We start from the raw sequence: 21,012 nt of genomic DNA on the forward strand, positions 1-21,012 counted from the left end.
GGGAGGAGGTATAGAAACCTTGGTGACTGACCAGAGGATGGTTAAGGGGAAGAATGTATGAAGGAATCAAATGAAATAGGAGCCGGTTGGTCATGGCATTTTTTTTTTAATTATCATCTGTGATAAAATAGTCTACTGTAGACCAGGGTTTTTCAACAGCAGGGCTTTGACATTTTGGGCCAGATAATTCTTTGTGGTAGGGGCTGCCCTGTGCATTGTAGGATGTGTAGCAGCATCCCTGGCCTCTACCCACTAGATGCCGGTAGCACCCTCCACAGTTGTCACAACCAAAAATGTCTCCAAACATTGCCAGCTGTCCCAGAGGAGTGCAGCTGCCCCTGGTGGAGAACCACTGACCTAAATCATTGATTTAGTAGTCTTACTGTGGTACTCTGATTCAGCCTGTTGGCTTCAGAAACCTCCAGATGATGGATCTGTCTCATTCTTTTTAAGGTTAAGTCTTTTGAGAAGGAAAGGCAAACAGAGAAACGCGTACTGGAATCCGATCTTGTGGACCACGTGGTGCAGAAACTGAGGACTAAAGTCAGTGACGAAAGGACCATCAGGTAACTTAGTGAACCAAAGCCCCGAAAACCAGCTGCAACTACCTATATAGAAGTTACCTACGGTTATTTTAAAAGTCAATTTGATCCTTTGGGGAAATAAAGATAGGTCAGGAAAGCTTTTAATGAACCATTCTATTGCTTCTGAATAGCTCAGCAGTTTAATTATATGACCCCCTGTATAAGACTAATCATATCTCACTTTCAATGTTTGTTCTTCATAAGATGTCAAGTAATATTTTATCATTTTGAAAGGCCTAAGGAGCCAAAATCTGTCTGCCATTATCTACTTGCTCTGTTAATCAGCAAATTTCAGTAATATTTTGTCAATGTATTGAAAGATATAATATGTTCTGGGAAAAGATCTCATATACTCATGATGGGAATGTAAATTGGTTCAACTCTCTGAATAAGAATTTAACAAAGTTAAAAAGCCTTAAAAATAAAATTGACAGTTTTATTTTTATTGGCAATTGCACTTTCAGGAATTTATAGGAAAATTATTCCATGGGGATATATACAAAGATGTCTATCAAGGCATTGTTTATAACAGCAGTTCTCAAACTTTTTGGTCTCAGAACCCCTGTACACTCTTAAAAATTATTTGAGGACCCCAAAGAGCCAAAGAGCTTTGTTTATGTGGGTTATATCTATCAATAATTTCTGTTAGAAATTAAAACAAACATTTTTAAAATAACAATAAAAAACCCATTACATACTAACCTGAATTAACATATTTTTAATGGAAAATAACTATTTTCCAAAACAACATAAATTCAGTGAGGGGCATTGTTTCACATTTTTGCAGGTATCATTAATGCATTGTTTTACATTTTTGTAATCGCTTTAATGCCTTAATAGAAGAAACTAGATTGTCATATCTGCTTCTGCATTCATTCTGTTGTGATATCACACATCATGCAGTCTGGAAAATTCCATTGCACATTTCTTTTTTTTTTTTAAAGATTTTATTTATTTATTTTCCCCCCAAAGCCCCAGTGAATAGTTGTATGTCATAGCTGCACATCCTTCTAGTTGCTGTATGTGGGACACGGCCTTAGCATGGCCAGAGAAGCGGTGTGTTGGTGCACGCCCGGGATCCGAACCCGGGCCGCCAGCAGCAGAGCGCGAGCACTTAACCGCCAAGCCATGGGGCCGGCCCTCCATTGCACATTTCTGAGAGGAGGAGAGTAAAAAGGATAATTAACATCCTAGGATTATCATGAAAATAGTTTTGACCTTGCAGACCCCCTGTAAAGGATCTCAGGGACCTCCAGAGGTCCCTGGACCACATTTTGAGAATCTCTCACTTATAATATCACAATATTCATTGGTAGAAGATTGTTTGAATTATGGTAAATAGTGAAATACTGTGCAGACTTTAAAAATGCTGATTCTAGTAAAGCTGAGTTTACTGACATGGAAAGATATCCACAAATAGGATGTATGGTATGATCCCATTTGTTTCAACCAAAATACACAGCCTGTACATGGAAAAATGTCTGGAATGATGTGCCAGATTTTCAATTGTAGTTATTTCTGGTTAGTGGCATTATAAGGGATCTTGATTTTCTTTAAGTTTTTCTATGTATTTGCAACTCTTTATATATGCTCATATTCAGAAAATATAGTACTCGACTGTTTTTTTGACTTTTATCAGCGATTTTTGCCCTCCAGGGGACATTCGGCAACGTTTGCAGACATTTTTGTTGTCACAACTTGAGTGTGCTACTGGTATCTAGTAGAGACCAGAAATGCTGCTAAACATCCTACAATGCACAGGAATGACCCCCTCCCTCCCCCCACACTGCCAATAAAGAATTATTTGGTCCCAAATGTCATTAGTGCCAAGACTGAGAAATCCTGGCTTATATAAAATAAATGTTCTTGCTTTCTTCTCCCTCCCCAGCCCCCCACCCCTTCCCATCTACACCTATCTTGAATATATTCACCATCAGGCTTTTTCTGAGGGAATGTACAGTCATGAGCAACATAATGATGTTTCGGTCAACAATGGACCGCATATGTGACGGTGGTCCCGTAAGATTAGTACCACATAGCCTAGGTGTCTAGTAGGCTCTACCATCTAGGTTTGTGTAAATACACTCTATGATGTTCACACAATGACGAAATTGCCTACAATGCACTTGTCAGAACATATCCCTGTCGTTACATGATGCATGACTGTAGTGTTCTTGAAGTCACCATGTATTAGAATTATAGATCCAAATCAAAGACAGGGGTTTAGAAGAGAAAACAAAAAATAATCAACGAATTAATAGTGAGTACAGGCGAACATTACTAAGACACTTTAAAGCCAGATGGGATTTAGTTTTAGCAGAGAAAGACTGAAAATCTTTCCTCCATGTGAATGATTATTACCCTGTTTTCCCAAGATAGAGTGCTATTGTGTCTCTCAAAGGCTGTAAATTAATTCACAGTCTTTGAAAGAACATCCATTCACAGCTTTTGAAAGAATATCCTTATTTACCAAATGTTCTCCTGGGGGTGCTCTCCAAGTTGCTGCCATAACGAAGGCAGGGCATGCCATTACTAATGTTTCCTTGTATTGTGAGGGGAGCGGGAAGAACACCCATTATATTCACTGAAATTAGCTTCTTATGTTGAGCCAGGATTTCAAACCCAGCTGAATAAATCAGAATGTTCTCTTTAGGCATTTGTTAATTCAAAATAATATCCTTTATAATTTTTACTTGCTCTTGACCAAAAGCATAATTAAGTGCAAATTTTTTGTTGTGAGTTTTTGTTTTTCCTCCACTAATAACCAAGATTAAGTATTTTTATATTTAATAGAAAAAATGGCTCACTCTAAGTGTAGCTCACTGTAAATTATCTGTGTTGCTTTTGCCTTCCTGACTGTTTTCTAATTGTTTTTGTTTGCTTGTTTTTAGAGAAGCTTCCGATAATCTTGCAGTGCAAAATCTGAAGGGGTCATTTTCTAATGCTTCAGGTATAATTACTAAGTTGAACATAATAATGCTTGTGTGTTACTTATGTGTGTGTGTTTGCTCTAAGCACTTATGACTGTGGCTAACTCCTTGTTGCATCAGAAATATATTTTTAAAGTAATATTAACAACAAATTGTACCAAATGGAAATTATCGCTATGCTTTGACACCCACATCCTAGAAAATGATAAAATGACTGGGAATTTAGTGACCCATCTGACCCTGGTATATCTCTGTCTTACTGTCTTATTTTTACAAGTGGTTTAATCTTCCTTCAACTGAGTTTATTGTATAGATTAAATGTGAATAATTTGCCTGGAAATTTTCCCCATAGAGAAGCTTGAAGAAAAGCATTTTGAAATCCTTTAGAGAAAGACATGTTGTTTTCATGAAAGCCAAGAGGGAACAGTGGTGATGATTATGCCTTTAGTTACATTGCATCCGTCAGCCTTACTGAAAAAGAAGTGTCCCAGTTAAATCCACGAGAAGGCATATTGGGCTTTTAACAGACTTGGATCTTTTTGGTTCATTTCTGTTAACATTGACTTTGTGCCACCATTAGATTTCAAGTACTTTGAGGAATTTAAAGAAGTATTATTGTTTGGGAGATAAGAGTCTCATTTTCTTAGGTTCAGGAGGTTTTGGTGACTCCTATTACCTTACTATACCTTTGTCCGCCCCACCCTCACCCCCACCTGAGGAGACAAGGCTGGTGGTCTTGACAGAAGCTCAAAACTGCTGGATGTTGGGGTTTGGGCTCTTCCTGGGCAAGTGTGGGCAGTTGCAGAGAGAAAACAAGGCCCGGACATAACGTAGCCCTTAGAATCACACCAGAGTGCATTCTACTAACCATCTCCCCATCTCTCTCTGGTGTGTTATAGAAAGTGGGACCAGATAAGGCCATAAATTTTGAAACTGTTTGTTTCAGGTTTGTTTGAAATCCATGGAGCAACAGTTGTTCCCATTGTGAGTGTGATAGCCCCAGAGAAGCTGTCGGCCAGCACTAGGAGGCGGTATGAAACTCAGGTACCAGCTCAGAGCTGCTTTGGCTTTCTAATGGAAACTCCAAAGGAGGAAGCAAACAGGAAGGGAAAATAAGAACCATAGAGTTTCCTGGAAATATTTTTCTTCCCACTTCCCTAACTTGGTGGCTTCTGAAAATTTCATCAACACAAAGCATCTCTCTGGTGCCAGGATTCTGCCCCATCTGTCCTCCAAAGAGGCGTCAGTGTGCACTGTGGGCACCTAGAAGCAGCTATTGTCAGTACTACTGATCTAAACAAAAACTCTCTGATCTGGCTCTAATGGCAGATGGGGTTGGTTGGTTTGGTTTTAAATAACACAGCAGAAGAGATCTAGCACAGACCTGAGGCAGCTGTCTCGCTGCATACATGTCTTTGGTATCTGTTGTATGCCTGATTCTGTGCTAAGTGCTGTGTAAAATATAAAAGACATAGGACATGGCCCCAATCCTCAGAGAGTTTATAACCTGAGAAACATATGCATTATATAGTCAGGGAATGATAGAAGAAAATAAGAGAATGCTGAATTAAATATATTGAATATAAGTGTTAGAGTGTGCTGCAGACACATGGCAGAGACAGAGATTAGTGTTTGCATGGATGATCAAGAACGGTTTCATGAAGGTGATCCCTGAAGGTTTAAATAGGCAGGGAGGAAAGATTAGGGTGTTCCAAATGGAAGGGACAGTAGGAAAAGCGTCCAGACAATGATCACAAGCACAGTCCAGACAGTGGCCTCACTTGGGAAGAGGGTGAGTGTTCGAGAGCAGTCATTATTTAGAAATATAATTAGATTGAAATGCAAAAGATCAGGTACCTCATTTTTGTAAGCTCTCCTAGCTGTTTCTCAGGACGTTGGGTGGAAACTCGTTTTTCATATCTTTCTACTGCTTCCTTCAGCTACCATATTTCAGTTCCATGTTCTCATTGCTGTCACCTTCCCCTTTCTCCAAATTTAGCTTAATACTAAAATCACCCTACCTCCACATGCACTGTTTCACTCCACTGAGCTTTTATTAGGTGTTATTTCAAAATTATAAAGAAATAAGCAACCAAGTGGATTAAAAAATGATCAAGATAGGCTATAGAATCTTATTTCCCCTGAGATCATAACAGGCTAGATACTCATCCTTCTGAGGTGGATTGAGGGCAAGTCCTTAGATAGTATTTGGGATCCCTTCTAGGCTTTGGTTTGTCACCTGTGATTGTTTCCTGGAATAGGAAATAAAATGGCAAGAAAGATGGCTTGTTTGACAGGTTCTGAATTCTAACGTTTTCTTCTTGTCAGGTACAGACCCGGCTTCAGACGTCCCTTGCCAACTTACATCAGAAGAGCAGTGAAATTGAGATTTTGGCTGTAAGTCGCTTTCATTAACATTTTGAGGATGGCTTCTGTCCACACTGTCGAAGTCGTTTCCTCAGGGCTCAGGGCTTTTTGCTGTGTCAGCAGTGTGTGGGATGCGGACCTGTTATCACTAATGGGAACCATGTGTAACATTAATCTGTAAAGAACCGGGGAGAAAACTGAAGGTTTTGTTTGTTTCTCCTACTTTCTTCCTCTGAAAGACGGAGGGGGGAAGTGAAAATGAAAATCATCGTTTTTCTAAATGTTTCAGGCCTTTGCCTCACTAAGCCTACCTGAGTGCAGGTAACAGCGTCAAACCTTTGGGATGTAAGGTATGGGGACTGGAGTATTCGTTCGCCAGGGCTGAGATCTTACACTGCACATTCATCAAGTCTGCTCTATAGTACAGCAGCATCCCAGACCCTGCCAGCCCTATTCATGTTGCTCCATCCAGTGACGCCATAGTCACAAGTCAATGTGTGCTGCCCAGGGTTCCCAGAGAGATGACATACATCTTTGTGTATCGACAGGTGGATCTACCCAAAGAAACAATCTTACAGTTTTTATCATTAGAGGTAAGCAAGATGAACTCTTCGGCACTGTGGCCTTTGAAATCCCAAAGCTTTGCTCTTAATTTGCCAAAAGAAAATTAAAAATGGCATTATTTTCTTAGTGATATTAGGTGTTTTTCTGGCAGTTCCAGAGAATTTAGTAACATTGTTCCTTTTATGTGACATATGTATTACTAAATCAGATTTTGAGGGCATCATACTTTTCTAGTCACTTTCATTTAAATTTCAGAGATTACTTAAACACCTAGTGCTTTTACTGCTGTCAGGCTCTGGCAGGTCTTGTTCTAAGCATTTTACAACTATTAACTCACAGGGTTAATCATAGCAACCCTAAGAGGTAGGTACAATTATTATCCCCATTTCACAGATAAACGGAAGCATTTCTTTACATTTTACAGAGAACAGAAGCAGAGGTTAAATATCTTACTCAAGGTCACCCAACTAGTAAGTAGCAGAGGCAGGATTTGAGCCTAGGCAGACTAGTGGAATCTACATTCTTAACCACTATACTATGCTGCCTCAAACCTTCATTCCAACTAGAGAAGCTCATTTGTAGAACTAGAACTATATGGAAGATCTTTTTGTAAAAATTAATTTAGCTTCTTTTTTTACATGCTTCTTTATGGGTACATAGCCTTATTATCAAGTAGTAAGCTTGATAAGAACTAATAAGAACTTTTTAAAATCTGAATTACATTATAGCTACAGGTGATTTTTACAACATATCACATCAAAGAATATTTTTTTTGTCTCTCCAGAGTGTTTAGTCACAGAATAAATTAGATGAAAAATGAACTTTGCACCAGAACTAACATTTCATACTATATTTTCTCTTATCATCTTATAAATAAGCATATACCACTATACTGGCAGTTTACTGCTTTATGATCCACTCAAAGGGATGCACAGCAGAGGTGGTATCTCCATTTCACACAGAGTAAATGACAGGCAGAAATACCTGGTCTAAAGTCACATTAGCACACTGGGGCTGCAGCATTGTTGATCAGGCTCTAAGGTCATTTTCTGTAAAGAAAATTGATGCTTCAAAGGAAGCACCAGAAGTCTCCCCACCAGTTCCACTATCTCCCTAGAACTGATTTCTTCAGTACACTTAAAGCGGGGAACGGCACTGGCATTTCATTTGTGACAGAAAAAGTTAATAAACCCTACTACCCGTTGTCACGTCTTATCTGTTTTTTCCTAGTGGGATGCTGATGAACAGGCATTTAACACAACTGTGAAGCAGCTGCTGTCACGCCTGCCAAAGCAAAGATACCTCAAATTAGTGTGTGATGAAATTTATAGCATCAAAGTAGAAAAAAAGTAAGTTATCACTTAGGCATTGCAGGTTTCAACTCAAGGAGTGGTTTTAAAGTGATAAATTTTATTGTCTTGTTGAGATTTGATGGCTGATAAGCTGTTACGTTAGAACTGCAACTGGTAACCAGTAAATCTCGCTCAGGACTGTGAATCAGTCATGATCTTGTCAGTAACAAAACACAGTGGTCCCAGGAGTAGCTCTCCCAATTATAATTTAATTCACCCAGGTGGCTAAAGAAAACAGCTTTGACTACTTTGCTTTATGTCCTCATATCAGAATGCCAGTTGTTCATGTTATCCACTTAAAAGTAAGAACACAGCCTGTGAGGTGAACCGTGGTCTCATTATGTAGGACCGGATACTGCAGACCACTGCCGGTCATAGCTTCTGGAAAACTTATGTCATTTTTTTAGTGACTAGCCTTCCATCTTGGTTTTGATTAAACAAAACTACAGTTAAGTGTTCTAAAAATAATTTCTTAACTCTGTTCTTCACCCATTATATGATCCTACCTTTTCCCTTCTTTTGCAGGGTGTCTGTGCTATTCCTGTATAGCTACAGAGATGACTACTACAGAATCTTATTTTAATCCTAAAGAACAGTCATTACAGTGTTCAAGCAGACAGGAGCTTATACTATAAAAGGTTGTACGTAGATGTTAGCTCAGAGCCGGTCTTCCTCAGCAAAAAGAGGAGGATTAGCACAGATGTTAGCTCAGGGCTGATCTTCCTCACAAAAAAAAAAAAAAAAAGGTTGTACATTCATTGTAATTTTAAATTAACTTTACATTCTGAGAAGCTGTCCTACAAAGTTGAGCTTTGTAAGTTTTTCATGTGTAATATATTATAAATTTATCTTTTTGAATATAATAAATGTTTTCATATATCTGCTGCTTTTTGATTACAAATCTATTTACACTAAAAGTTTTGTGGGGAACAAAAGAAAACAAACAGCTTTCTTCTTCCCTTAGCCCAAATGACTGACTAAGCACATGAAAATTTCCAAACTAAACGGCATAAAGCAATCCAATATCATGATTAACTTGGAATCTTCATTTTTGGTGATTTTGTAATAAATATGCTTATCATTAGGTGGTTAAGCAACTCTAATTAATTTGGTTATGAGAACTCATTCAAATTTGCTAAAAGGAACTATAATGATAAAATTATACAGCCAGTGGGAAGAATACCCATGAGATAACACAACTTTTAATAAAATTGTCAGGATTCAGTTCCAATAACCTAGAAAATATGGCACAAGCCTATTCATAATCACTTCATTTCAGAATTAGTAGTTATTGCCAGAAACTATTAATATGGGGTGGGAAAAGGAATAAATAAGAGATGGTCAGTGCTGATAAACACAGGTTTAATGAAACGTTGCTCTTCACACAGATACAGAGACTTTAAACTATAATCCAGGAACATACAACCATGCAGCACAAACAAACAATTAGCCAGATCTAAAATAAACCGACTTCTCACAACTACCCTATAAATACTGCAGCCCTTCTTCCATCCAAAATGACCCTAATCTCACATGAAAACAGTTACTGTAGGGGAACCAGAAACCTAGCTTTGTGGCCAAAAGTAAAAGCCAAAGGAAAAAGAGCATTCAGTGGCTAGTGGGTGAAAGCAGGAACTCGGGTGCCCTTCACTGTGCTGCTTTGCTCTTCTTACTCTTGCTCTTTTTGTCCCTCTTCTTCAGCCCGTCCATGTTGGCTCTCAAGAGGTTTGAATAAGCCTAAAAGACACAGAGCACGGCCTTAGTGGGAAGAGGTGCAGATTGGTGGAGCAGCTGCCTCATTTCCTGAAAGCATATCTGATAAAGCAGAGAATACAATGGGACCCTTGTGTCTGAGGGAAAATGGTCTACATGGAAAACTCACATTATAGCACACAGCGAGTTACACATTATTTACTTTTTTTAAGCAAAAAGGGTAAACCGCAGGCAACTTGAACTATACTACAGGTAGAGTATATCTGATGCCTAAGACCAAAAAATCTAGCTAAAAAATCTAAAAAGACGACAATATCAGTGTTGAAAGTAAAATGCATAGCCTGGCAGCTTTTACTGGTAAACTCTTGGTAAAATATCATAGGATAGCAGTGAACCTAAATATCAATCTTAACCCAGCGTTCTATGTTAGGCTGACTGACCCCTGCCCTGCGAAAGCGGACATAGGGAACACCAGAAACTCACCATCTGAAACTTATTGACTTCTTTGGAGCTCACCTGAAAAAGAAGGGGAGGAAAAAGTTCACCCCTATTATCCACATAGGAATCCTCTGCCTCACCCCAGATAATAACTCAAAAGGCTCATGAAGACAACATTCTAATCTTTAAAATATTTCTTCCCAACTTCCCAGGTCATAATACACTAAAGGCTATTTTTCTACTCCACTTTCCTCTGCCTAATGAACAAGCACAGTAGCTCTGCACTTTTTTCCACATGAGAATTGCACCAAGATGGGAAAGGGGCAGAAGTGGGCTCCTAAAGAAGCTGTGCTCGCCTCTGTTGAAATCTCTTACACGCTTAGCATTGACTTATTCTCCCTGGGTTCTGAAAGATGTCAAAGGACTTAGTAGTAATCTTTTGTGCAAGACACATTCAAACTACTCCTTCCCCATCTTATTTTAAACCTTCCATTAATTTGGGCCTATTTAAGCAAAATGCAAGCTACCACAAGAGAAATCCTACCTCTGAAGATTCCTTAGGTTTTCGAATTTCATGGTACCCTACTTTACTTTTAAAAACCACATAAGCTTGCCTTACTGTAAAGTCCTCTCGAGATAAATGGTCAAGGGAGACTTACTAACTAATTATGGTCTATAGTCTCATGAATATCCTATACTGATATGATTAGAGGACAGTCTGGGTCTGCCCCAGCAGAATAAAGGAATATTCATTTGGAATCCAGGGAGTCTCTTGCTTTGCCATATTCAACCTCCACTTTGAAAAAGGGAACACTAGGGATCTTGACTACATTTATACTCTCTCAAGTACCAAGCCTAACATTACAGCTACGTGTTTGCTAATATGAACCATAAAGATAAGCGAATAATCAGCTTAAAAGTAAAAGCATCATCTGGTACCAAGAAACTGTTCATTGAAGGTCTAGCACAGTAAGGGGATAAGGAATCAAATACTTATGCCAACTCCTCCTTAAAGTGCTACTTTGAGTGAGGACTGATATGCTAATTTTATTTCCACAAATATTTCAGCAGAACGAGTGAGTGAGTGACTTTTACCTTCTTCGTTTTAATTTTGCTTTGGAGTTTTCTACTACAAAGGTAATAAAAGAAGGCCCTGATCCCAAAACAGCTGGGGGGCTACACACTTACTAGCCTTTATTTAAACAAAAACGACCTGGTTCAGATATGCCCCATCCTCAGTTAAGTTCAAGTCGTTAAACTCCACAACTGAAGTGTTAGAATCCAACTCACCACAGTGCTGATCTTCTTTTTCCCATCAGTAGCTCTCAACAGACACTTGTTGTCTGAGGGCTCAAAGCCCTCCACAGAACCTTTTCTTGGAATGGGTTTAGTTCGACCGTCATCTGCATGAAAAATACATCCCGGTGAACACAGCCACAGAGGTTGTTGACAGGCAGACAAAAAGTTACTAAGTCGAGAAGGGATCCGAAGGGGATACCTAATCCAACCCCACGGCTCCAGTTCTGTTAACCACCTCATCCACTATCACCGAGGACCGCGCAAAACCTTGGGAACTACGTACCACTTCCACGAATACTGTAATATCAGGGCAGATTAAATAATCGTGGCGGGGTTTGGGATCCTTGAGCAAAAAAAAAACGAGCCATGACACGCCTGGGGCCCACTGTAACCGGAACCGGCCTAGGTAGCTAAGTGCTGGGGCCGCCCCAGCCACAATCCCCAATATTCCCCGGTCCTTCTGCCTGAATGTGCCCAGTACAAGGTGGAGGAAGGTAGGGGATGCGGGGATGCGGGGCAGAGAGGCTCCGCCCGTGGCTCCCGGACACTGGGCACCCGGGCCGGGGCATCGCTCAGCCTCCTAGCGTCCTTCCGGTCTGACCGCCGCGACAGCTGCTTACACTTCTTCAGGGTGATGAACACGCTGCCCGACAAGCGGCACTTCTGGAAGAGCCTGGTCAGCTCCGTCAGGAACTGGAACACAACAAGCCCGGCCCCGTTAGGCAGACCCAAATCCCCGCCCCGCCGCGTCAAGTCCCAGTCCCTCCCGCAGAAGGAGACAGGGGTCCCGAGCTAAGCTCTGAACTGCATCTGTCCCTCGGCCGGCTAGCGCCGGTCATACCTGCTCGCTCTCCAGCAACACCATCCCAGCGCCGCAGGCTCCGCTCGGTCAGCAGAAGCCCCAAGCAGCTGGAGCCGGAAGTTTCGCCCAGGCTGGGCGGGACTTCCGCTAGTAGGTTCAACTGTCTTCCACCAATCCCGGTCTCCGCCCTCTCCCCGCCCCGCCTGCCCCGCGCCTGCGCTCTGGGACGCCACCCTCTCCGAGTCGGGGGTGGTGGGGTGGGTGAGGAAACCTCCGGAGGGTGGGAGGGCTGTGTGGGATTTCATAGACTGGAAATCCTCTCACCCCAATCAGTGTGAGGGAGTGAGAGCACGCGAAAGGAAGACTTGGTAGAAACGTATAGTTGTGTATATTCTGTATGTTGGGCAAGTTACCTAACAGTGTAGTACCTCAGTTTCCTCATCATTGAAGAGAGGATAATAACAGTATCCACTTAAGTGTGGTTGTGAAGAGTAAATAAATTTATATTAAACACCTAGAATAGTGCCTGGCACATAGAAAGTTCTCGATAAGCGTTGGCTGTTATTGTTGTTTTCATTATCATTATTATCAATTCCCATGGCGGCCCTCTGAACTCTCCCTCTTCTCTGACAAGGCTGGGTGACCCTAAAGAGCCTCTGGCAAGAGGGACTGGAGCATGGTGTTAGCCTCACCTCTAGATTCAGTCAGGAGACCTGCGTTTGAGGCCTGGCTGTGCCCGTAGCCAACTTGAATCCTAGGCCCTCTGTAAAGTCAAGCATTCAGTCATGCAAGCAGTTCTTACTGAGAGCCACTTAGCCTGTGCCAGGCACTGTGGCAGGGGTTGGGGATGCTGCAGGATACAAGACAAGCTGAGTTCCTGGTTTCCTCGAACTTGAGTTCAAGGAGTAGGGAGGAAATAAACAATAAACAAGTAAGAAGTACAGCTTCAGATGATGATGAGGGCTGTGAAGACAACTAAACAGGGTGATAAAATTAGAGCCACAAGGGGGCTACTCTAGGTTGGGGTCAGGAATATCTCTCTGAGGAAGAGGACTTTGAGCTGAAAGCTAAAGAAAATAGCCATTCAAAGATCTGGGGACAGAGTGTTTCAGACTCAGGGAATGGCTAGAACAAAGGCTCCAAAAGGGAAACAAGTTACCCTGTGTCCACAAGGCTGGGGATTGGGGGTGGGAGTGGAAAGGGTGTGTGGAAGAAGTGCAGGAGTATGGAGAGGTAGCCGGCGACCAGCTGGTACAGGGCCTTTGGCTGTGGTAAGTTTGGATTTTGTTCCAGATACAAAGCGAAGCTTCTTGTTAAGGAAATTTTAAACAGGACAGTGACAACCTAATTTACATTTTTAAAAGATCCCTCTGTCTGTGGTGTGGAGAATGCACTGTAGAGAGACAAGGGAGGAAATGGGGAGACCAATTAGAGTAGAGGATTGTATCAGCTTCCTATTGCTGCTGTAACAAATCACCACAAACTTAGTGGCTTAAAACAACATGAATTTATTCTTTTATAGATCTGGAGGTCAGAAGTCTAAAATCAATGTGTCTGCAGGGCTGCATTCCATCTGGAAGCTTCAGGGGGAAATCTGTTTACTTGCCCTTCTAGAAGCCACCTGCATTTCTTGGCTTGTGGCCCCTTCATCGCATCGTTACAACCTCCTGCTTCCATTGTCACATCTCCTGCTACTGACTCTGATCCATCTGTTTCCCTCTTATAAGGACCTTGTGGTTACATTGGGCCTTCCTGGATAATCCAGGATAATCTCCCCATCTCAAAGCCCTTGATTTAATCACATCTGCAAAGTCTTTTAAATATGTAAGGTAACATAGTCACAGCTTCCAGGTATTGAGACATAGACATCTTTGGGGGTTGGGGGCTACCACAGAGGTTAATGCAAAAGTCCAGGTGCTAACACTTTTGCAGTCAGATTAGGGTTTACTTTCTTTGACTGTAGAGTCAACAGGACTCATGCTCAATTGGATGTGAACATTAACAGGAAAAGAGAAATTGGGGATAACTCATAGGTTTTTGATTTGAGCAGCTAGGTGGATGGTGGAGCCATTTACTAAGACAGGAAAGACTTGGGAAGTCAAAAGTTTTGTAAGAAGACGAAAAGTTTTGTTTTGGTCATGTAATATCTGAGATGCCTATTACATGTCCAAGTGGAACTATTAAGTAAGCAGCTGGATATACAAGTTTGGAGCTCATCAGAGAGGTAAGAGTTATAAATAAAAATTGAGGAGTCATCTTCATATGCCATGGGACTGGCACAGACTGGAACGGTCTGGTGAAAACCCCACCTATAGGGCTCAGGACCACTCTGCAATGACCACCACTATGAATAGCCTCTAAAGAGCCTTGTGCCTTGGAATCACTTGCTCAGAAGTCAAGAGTCCTGGTTGGGAGCCCCAGACTGGCCAACCCTAGGTCATATGCTTGAGCCCAAGTCCTGGGAGTGGGTGAGAGACTCTTATTTTCCTTGCCTTTCACGAAGACCCACACAATAGGGGATTACAAATAGGTTCAGATCCTGGAGAACCAAAAGCCAACATAGGTCTGCTATACAAGATCATCAGCCTAGGGTAAGAAGTGGGCAAAGGGTGCTGGACATTTGGAAGAAAGGGTGAAATCATCAGAGTGTGAACATATCTGAGATGTGTTGTCAGATTGCCAGGGAATGGGACGGCCCACTTGATGTTTGTGGTCAGGAATTTAAATGGAACCAGTTACATTGGTTGCAATGTAACTAGCGGCCAATGTAACCATTAGGCCAATCCTTAGATCACACAGCGCTGTGATCTAAGGGTTGGCCTAAATGATGACCGTTGTGCTCTGAGCTTCTGTCATGCGTTGAACGTTGAGCAATGCTCTTTAGAGCCACTGGGTTGGTGCTGGGGGCACCAGGGTGAAGAAAATGGCCCTGTCCTTGAAGAGCACAGAGCCTGGAGGCCATGATTAATCCAGGGATTAGTCCTCATCGTGGACACATCTCGCTGCTTCCCCTGGGCTCAGTCACACCTCGGTTCCACTCAAGAATCAAGTCATGCCAGCCACCCTGTGTGACATCTCAAGGCCATCCCATGACAGAATAAACCACTCTAGTAATGGAAATACCAAGTCTGCCAGTTTTAGCATCACACTTAGCCCAGCACAATTCAACTACTGACAGAGTGTTCTTTGGGCTCTATTTTTCTGGGGGAAATTTGGGAAGAGCACCTATTCTGAGGTCCAAAGGGTCTGGGTTCAGATCCCGCCTGTGCTGCTTATTAATTAACATGACCTCAGGCAACCTCTCAAGGTCTAAATATTTTCATCAGCAGAATGACAATAATAATACTTATTTCATAGATGTCATAAAGATTTTATAAAATACTATACTTAAGGGCCGGCCCCATGGCTTGGTGGTTAAGTGCTTGCGCTCTGCTGCTGGCAGCCCGGGTTCGGATCCCGGGCGCACACCGACGCACCACTTCTCCAGCCATGCTGAGGCCACATCCCACATACAGCAGCTAGAAGAATGTGCAGCTATGACACACAACTAACTACTGTGGCTTTGGGGGGAAAAATAAAATAAATAAAATCTTAAAAAAAAAAATACTATACTTAAGACCATTAGGCTTGCTCTAATATGATAAATATGGATACTTAAATTTAAATTAATTAAAATTAAATAAAAGAAAAAAATCAATTATTTAGTCTCACTAGCCACATTTCAGGGATTTAGTAGCCACGTGTGGCTTGGACAGTGCAGATATAGAGCATTTCTGTGATCTCAGATTCTATTGGACAGTACTACTGTGGACAGCATTGAGGCTGGCACAAAGTGACTGCTCAATAAACAGTAATAAAGAGTGCTATCATTGATAGATCAGCCACCTCCCATCATTTGGACACCACCCTCTTGATTTCTGACATTATCCTAATACCACCTGTACTATTTTGTGTGTGTGTGTGTGTGTGTGTGTGTGAGGAGATCAGCCCTGTGCTAACATCTGCCAATCCTCCTCTTTTTTTCTGAGGAAGACTGGCCCTGGGCTAACGTCCGTGCCCATCTTCCTCCACTTTATATGGGACGCCGCCACAGCATGGCTTGCCAAGCAGTGCGTCGGTGTGCGCCCAGGATCCGAACCGGTGAACCCCGGGCTACCGCAGCGGAGCGCACGCACTTAACTGCTTGCGCCACCAGGCCAGCCCCAGCCACCTGTACTATTAGTTAATATTTTTCTGTAAGTTGACTCATTTTATACTTAAATAAGTTTATTTAATATCATTACCATAAATGGAAAACCAGTATCATTTGCCATAATTAAAAAGACTAATAAAAATAAGTACTACGAAACAAAATAATGTGGCTAAATTTTAAATTTTTAAATTAAAAACAATGAATAAAAGCAATAATGAAGCAAGTCAATTTATAAAAATATATATCAGAAAGTAAATTTCCCAATGGGAAAAAATGGAATTGCTTATGATCCATCAGGAATAAAAGTCACTCAGTGAACAATGAAATAGAGAGTCTATGTCAATAAGATATGGTTAAATTTTAATGTGGTCAAACACCCAAAATCCTACCTTGTAGTTAGGTTGGTGGCTTTGGGCCCTTGGAGCAGAGGAATGTGTGAGGCAGGAAGCTGGGTTACCGTCTCCAAGTCACACTGGCCGGACACCTTCCCGCGTGTTCACCCTAGGAGAACTGGAAATGAAAATGGTTCCCAGATCCCTTCCCACATCCATCCATGCTGGGGCCTTCAGCATGGGCCTAGGCAGCACCCAGAGCAACATGGAGCTCCTTGGCACAGAACGCCAGCCTCTGCTGGACCAGCATCAGCTGCCTCTCCAAGTGCAGGGCTGCTTCCAGAAGACCTGGGAGAAAAAAAAAACACCCGGTGCTCCTCAGCAGCTAGGGGCCTGAGGTCCTGGAGGAGTCTCCCTGCTTGTACCACCTAAGATCGTCTCTCCCAAATGCTCACACGTCTCCCTTCCTCAGACAGAGAACAATTTAATTTATTAGGTTTTTTTGTGTGTGTGAGGAAGATCAGCCCTGAGCTAACATCCATGCCAATCCTCCTCTTTTTGCTGAGGAAGACCAGCCCTGAGCTAACATCTATTGCCAATCCTCCTCCTTTTTCTCCCCAAAGCCCCAGTAGATAGGTGTATGTCGTAGTTGCACATCCTTCTAGTTGCTGTATGTGGGACGCGACCTCAGCATGGCTGGGAGGAGCAGTGCGTCGGTGCGTGCTGGGATCCAAACCTGGGCCACCAGTTGCGGAGCGCGCGCTCTTAACCGCTAAGCCACGGGGTCGGCCCCTACTTTATTAGGTTTTAATCAGGGCTGGGGTTTGAATTTGGGTCAAGGGTCTTATTTAGGTTAGGGCTGATTGATTTACAGGTGTGGTTACTTAATACAATTAAGCTTTGCAGTGTCTAGAACATAGAGTGATGGTTATAAGCACAGAGCTGCATCCTGGCTGCCTGGGTTTGAATCCCAGCTCTACCTCTCCTTATCTAAGTGCCTAGAGGCAAATTACATGACCCCTGTTAAAAAATAGTTTTAAAAAAAGGTGAAATCATGACTCATACATATATTCAAGATCTACTTACCTTATTATTAATGAGGGAACCGGGTAGATGTTGCAACCCGTTCAAAGGAGAATCCGAAGAACAGACACATGTATAGAACAGGAATATTGAAGTGAATTTGTAAATGGAAGCAAAATTGAATTTTCCACAAGAAAGGAGGGTCGTCCCTCCAACAAACAGAGTTCATTTGCATGTCCATAGACACAAATCGTTTTCATTGCCATAAGTTCCTGCAACCTCCAGAGTTGCACACTAGCTCAAAGGCTATGCAAGGCTATAATCAGAGGGCACGGAAGGGTGTGCTCTAAACAGTGCAGTTTTCCATTGGAAACATCCACTAATCTTTTTGGCTTATTCCACATTTACTTAAATCCTTCTTGTGCTCAGATTTCCTCATCGGTATAATGGGGATTTAATTCATGGGCCTACCTCCCTGTGTCGTGGGGAGGAGTAAGTGAGCTGAGGTTTGCATTATTACAGCCCAGTCACGTAGGTTGGGTTGGCTGTTCCCCTTTCCTGTTTGTCAGGGTGGATTTGTCCTACAGAAGCATGGATTAGTGCCCACCTTGACAGACTGTGCTAGTTAGACTGTTTCCAGTTTCACTCTGAGGGCCACCAGAGGTTCTCAACTGCCTCACTGCAGCCCCAGTATGCCAACTTCAGGGTCAGCTCAGGATGAAGGAAGGAGGGAGGGTGTTTCGTTGGAACACAGCAGGGAATGGCATTGGGAGGGTTTGGTTTCAGGGTGACAGGAGTGGGGTCCTAAGGCCTGGAGACCGCCTGAGTCTGTGGGAGGTGGCAGCATCCTAGAGAAGTCCTGAGGGGTGGCCAGAGGGAGAGAGAGAGAGGAAAAAACCCTCCCTGTAGCCATGGCGACACACTCTCTGGACTGAATCCACCCAGACACTCAGAGCTACCCATTCCTTTATTCTTTCCTTCAGTCAGTCCATCAACAAGTGTTCACTGTGTGTCTTCCTGGGAGACTCATGGCTCCATGGACTTCTGCCCCCACATGTGCCCCCAGGATGAAGACTGGGATTTAGTGTCCTGGAGAGACAACATGAGAGCACTGGAGTGGGAGTCAGGGGGCCTGGGTTTGCCGCTGGTCCCTTGCTTGGTGTGGGACCTTGAGCAAGGTACATATCCGCAGTTTCCTCTGTGTAGTACCTACCCCAGAGGGTTGTTTTCAGCTTTCAATGAGATAATCCATGTAAAGTAAGCAATCTGTTGCAGTAAGCACCCAATAGACATATTTTTAACATTTTTCACCGTTATCTTAACGACTTAAGACTAGATTGCTAAGGTCACTTCCACTTCCAGAATTATGCCAGCTACCGCTTCTTTCCCCCTAGCCCCTTCTGCGGTCCCTAGGGAAGTTTCCAGAGCCCATGAGTGTCAGTGGTTAGCACTGGCCTTCCTCCTGTTCATGGTGAGATAGAGGAAGTAGGCAGTGCCACCATGCCCTCCCTCTAGGCGGGCACCTCAGGGGCGGGAGGGCCCTGCTGGGCCGTGCCTGCCGCGCTGCTTGGAGCCGCCAGGGGACGCCCTGACCTTGCTGGACAAGCGCGGCCGCAGGCAGCACCAGCCTTACCAGATCCTCTCGTCCCATCACCTTAGACCGTAAGAGTACCCGGAATGGTGGTCGTTGTTTTTCAGAATCACTTCTGCTGAGGCTAGACTAGAGGTTTCTGCGTGACGGATATTATTCATTCAATCACTGAGCAAGGATTAAACGAGCACCCACTGTGCCAGTCACCGTTCTTGGGGTCTCAGGAAGCAGACCGAGTTCTGCATTAGATGAGGGACTACATTTTTCTCAGATAATAGCTCACTTATATTTATTGAGAATTTACTAAGTGCCAGGCTCACTTCTAGGTGCTTTAAATTATTCTATCTTGAGCCCTCATAATAGTCCTGTGAGGTGAGTGTTGTTTTACGTCCATTTTATGGCTGGAGACACTGAGGCACCAGGGGGTGAAATGATGTGCCTCAGGTCACACAACCAGTAAGAGGCGGCGTGGGAATTTGAACCCGGGTCCATTGACTTCAGAACCGACAGCCATGCCATGCTGCACTGTCTCTGTGCGGGAGAAGAAGAGCAAATAACACAGCCTAAGAGCAGCCCAGGCTGCAGACAGGGCCTTTCAGATGTCCAGAGAGGCGGTGGGAAGTGGGTGGGAGACGGTGAGAAGGGAGGGAAGTCAGAAAAGAAGCCAGTTCTGGGGAGAGTAGACAAACCTGGGACTCCACCCTCCACCTCTCGTCTTTCCGTCCCTCCCTCTTGGTATGGATCCGCATCCCCAGCCCTGTCCAGATCCCACCCCCACCCCCCACCACACACACAGGCAAAATCCTGCCTCCTGGGCCCTCAATCCTTGGATTCTGGGCCCACCTCAGTACTTTCTGGCTGTGTCCCTGAAGGAAAGAAAGTCACTTGTTAAATATCTGTGAGCCTCCGTTTCCTGAACTGTAAAATGGGGATATCTTCCTCACCCTGCTGTGGTGGAGTGAAAAGAGATAATGCATAAAAACACTTCATAAGTGAGAAAACATGGTAGGAAGGCCAGGTTTCATTGTTATTTTCCCCTCCTACTCAAGTAGTGCCCTGAGTACAAATATTTCATCCTCCAAAACATCCTCCCCTCCACCCACAGCAAACCCCAGTCTCTCACTAACCTCAGCTGTGCAGAGGCCACCCACCTGGGAGCTAAGTCATGCTAACACGTTCACGACAAATGGCTACAGATGTCACACACACCCCACTTTGGGAGGAAACTTAGGCAATATCGAAGAAAGAGAAGACTCTAATGGTGAGATTTCAGGTGCTGGCACTTTGGGGAGATTCAAAGGAATTCGCAGTACTCCGCAGACTGCACCTCATGGACAGTGCTGGCCCCACGTGCCTGGAAGGTCAGCTGTGTCCAGAGCTGGTGGTGGCACTCAGGAAACATGTGTGAGCTTTAACAGGTTCTCCCTTCTCATCGATGATTTCCTTCCTGGCTGAACTTCAGGAAGGGCAGGGCCACCACACCTCATATGGTTCAAGGGGAAACTGAGACCCGGGAAGACAGGAGTGGTTATTGCTCAAGCAGTCCCAGCCAGGCTGCAGGTCTGGGGCATGAAGAACTCTGGCCTCTGCCTGCCTTCCTCCTCCCCGTGCTTTCGTGGGCTTAGAGAGCTGGAGGAGGGGCCCCTTTATTCATGATGATTAGAGGTCCCAAAATTTTAAATTTCCGGCCTGGAAGTCAAGGACAGGAAATTATAGAGCCAGAGTTTCTGCATGAATTACCCAGGTGTCCTAACTCCCAAAAGTAACAGATGCTGTTCATCTCTTGGGCTCCGTCGTTGTTCATTCTTGCGTGCCCAGGGAAGCC

General features: G+C 43.4%; 2 protein-coding genes across 3 annotated transcripts in view; one reads left to right on the plus strand and one right to left on the minus strand.

Annotated features, from left to right (window-relative positions):
- EIF2AK4 (eukaryotic translation initiation factor 2 alpha kinase 4) overlaps nt 1-8,676 on the plus strand; it is a 96,793-nt gene extending 88,117 nt beyond the window's left edge. For both annotated transcript variants that reach the window (XM_058541207.1, XM_058541208.1), the window contains 7 exons: nt 454-566; nt 3,476-3,534; nt 4,461-4,558; nt 5,843-5,911; nt 6,430-6,474; nt 7,676-7,794; nt 8,323-8,676. In XM_058541207.1, coding sequence (XP_058397190.1) covers nt 454-566; nt 3,476-3,534; nt 4,461-4,558; nt 5,843-5,911; nt 6,430-6,474; nt 7,676-7,794; nt 8,323-8,380 — 561 coding nt within the window. In that variant the 3' untranslated portion in view covers nt 8,381-8,676. The remainder of the gene's footprint in view (nt 1-453; nt 567-3,475; nt 3,535-4,460; nt 4,559-5,842; nt 5,912-6,429; nt 6,475-7,675; nt 7,795-8,322) is intronic.
- Nucleotides 8,677-9,142: 466 nt separating this feature from the next.
- On the minus strand, nt 9,143-12,176 carry SRP14 (signal recognition particle 14). Its single transcript, XM_058541211.1, has 5 exons — nt 12,089-12,176; nt 11,868-11,940; nt 11,239-11,351; nt 9,994-10,026; nt 9,143-9,534 (listed from the first exon to the last, which is right to left on the minus strand). Exons 1-5 carry the CDS (start codon nt 12,110-12,112, stop codon nt 9,445-9,447), a joined length of 333 nt encoding a protein of 110 aa, XP_058397194.1. The 5' UTR covers nt 12,113-12,176; the 3' UTR covers nt 9,143-9,444.
- Nucleotides 12,177-21,012: the final 8,836 nt, after the last annotated feature.

The sequence above is a fragment of the Diceros bicornis genome, chromosome 5 (genome assembly GCF_020826845.1).
Source record: "Diceros bicornis minor isolate mBicDic1 chromosome 5, mDicBic1.mat.cur, whole genome shotgun sequence".
NCBI lineage: Eukaryota > Metazoa > Chordata > Mammalia > Perissodactyla > Rhinocerotidae > Diceros > Diceros bicornis.

Coding starts and splice junctions, on each gene's coding strand:
- SRP14 (XM_058541211.1), bottom strand. CDS start 12,112: ATGGTGTTGCTGGAGAGCGAGCAG. Junction 11,352..11,867: donor GTTCATCACCCTGAAGAAGT/GTAAGCAGCTGT, acceptor TTTTTCATGCAG/ATGACGGTCGAACTAAACCC. Junction 9,535..9,993: donor AAGTCAATAAGTTTCAGATG/GTGAGTTTCTGG, acceptor TGTGTCTTTTAG/GCTTATTCAAACCTCTTGAG.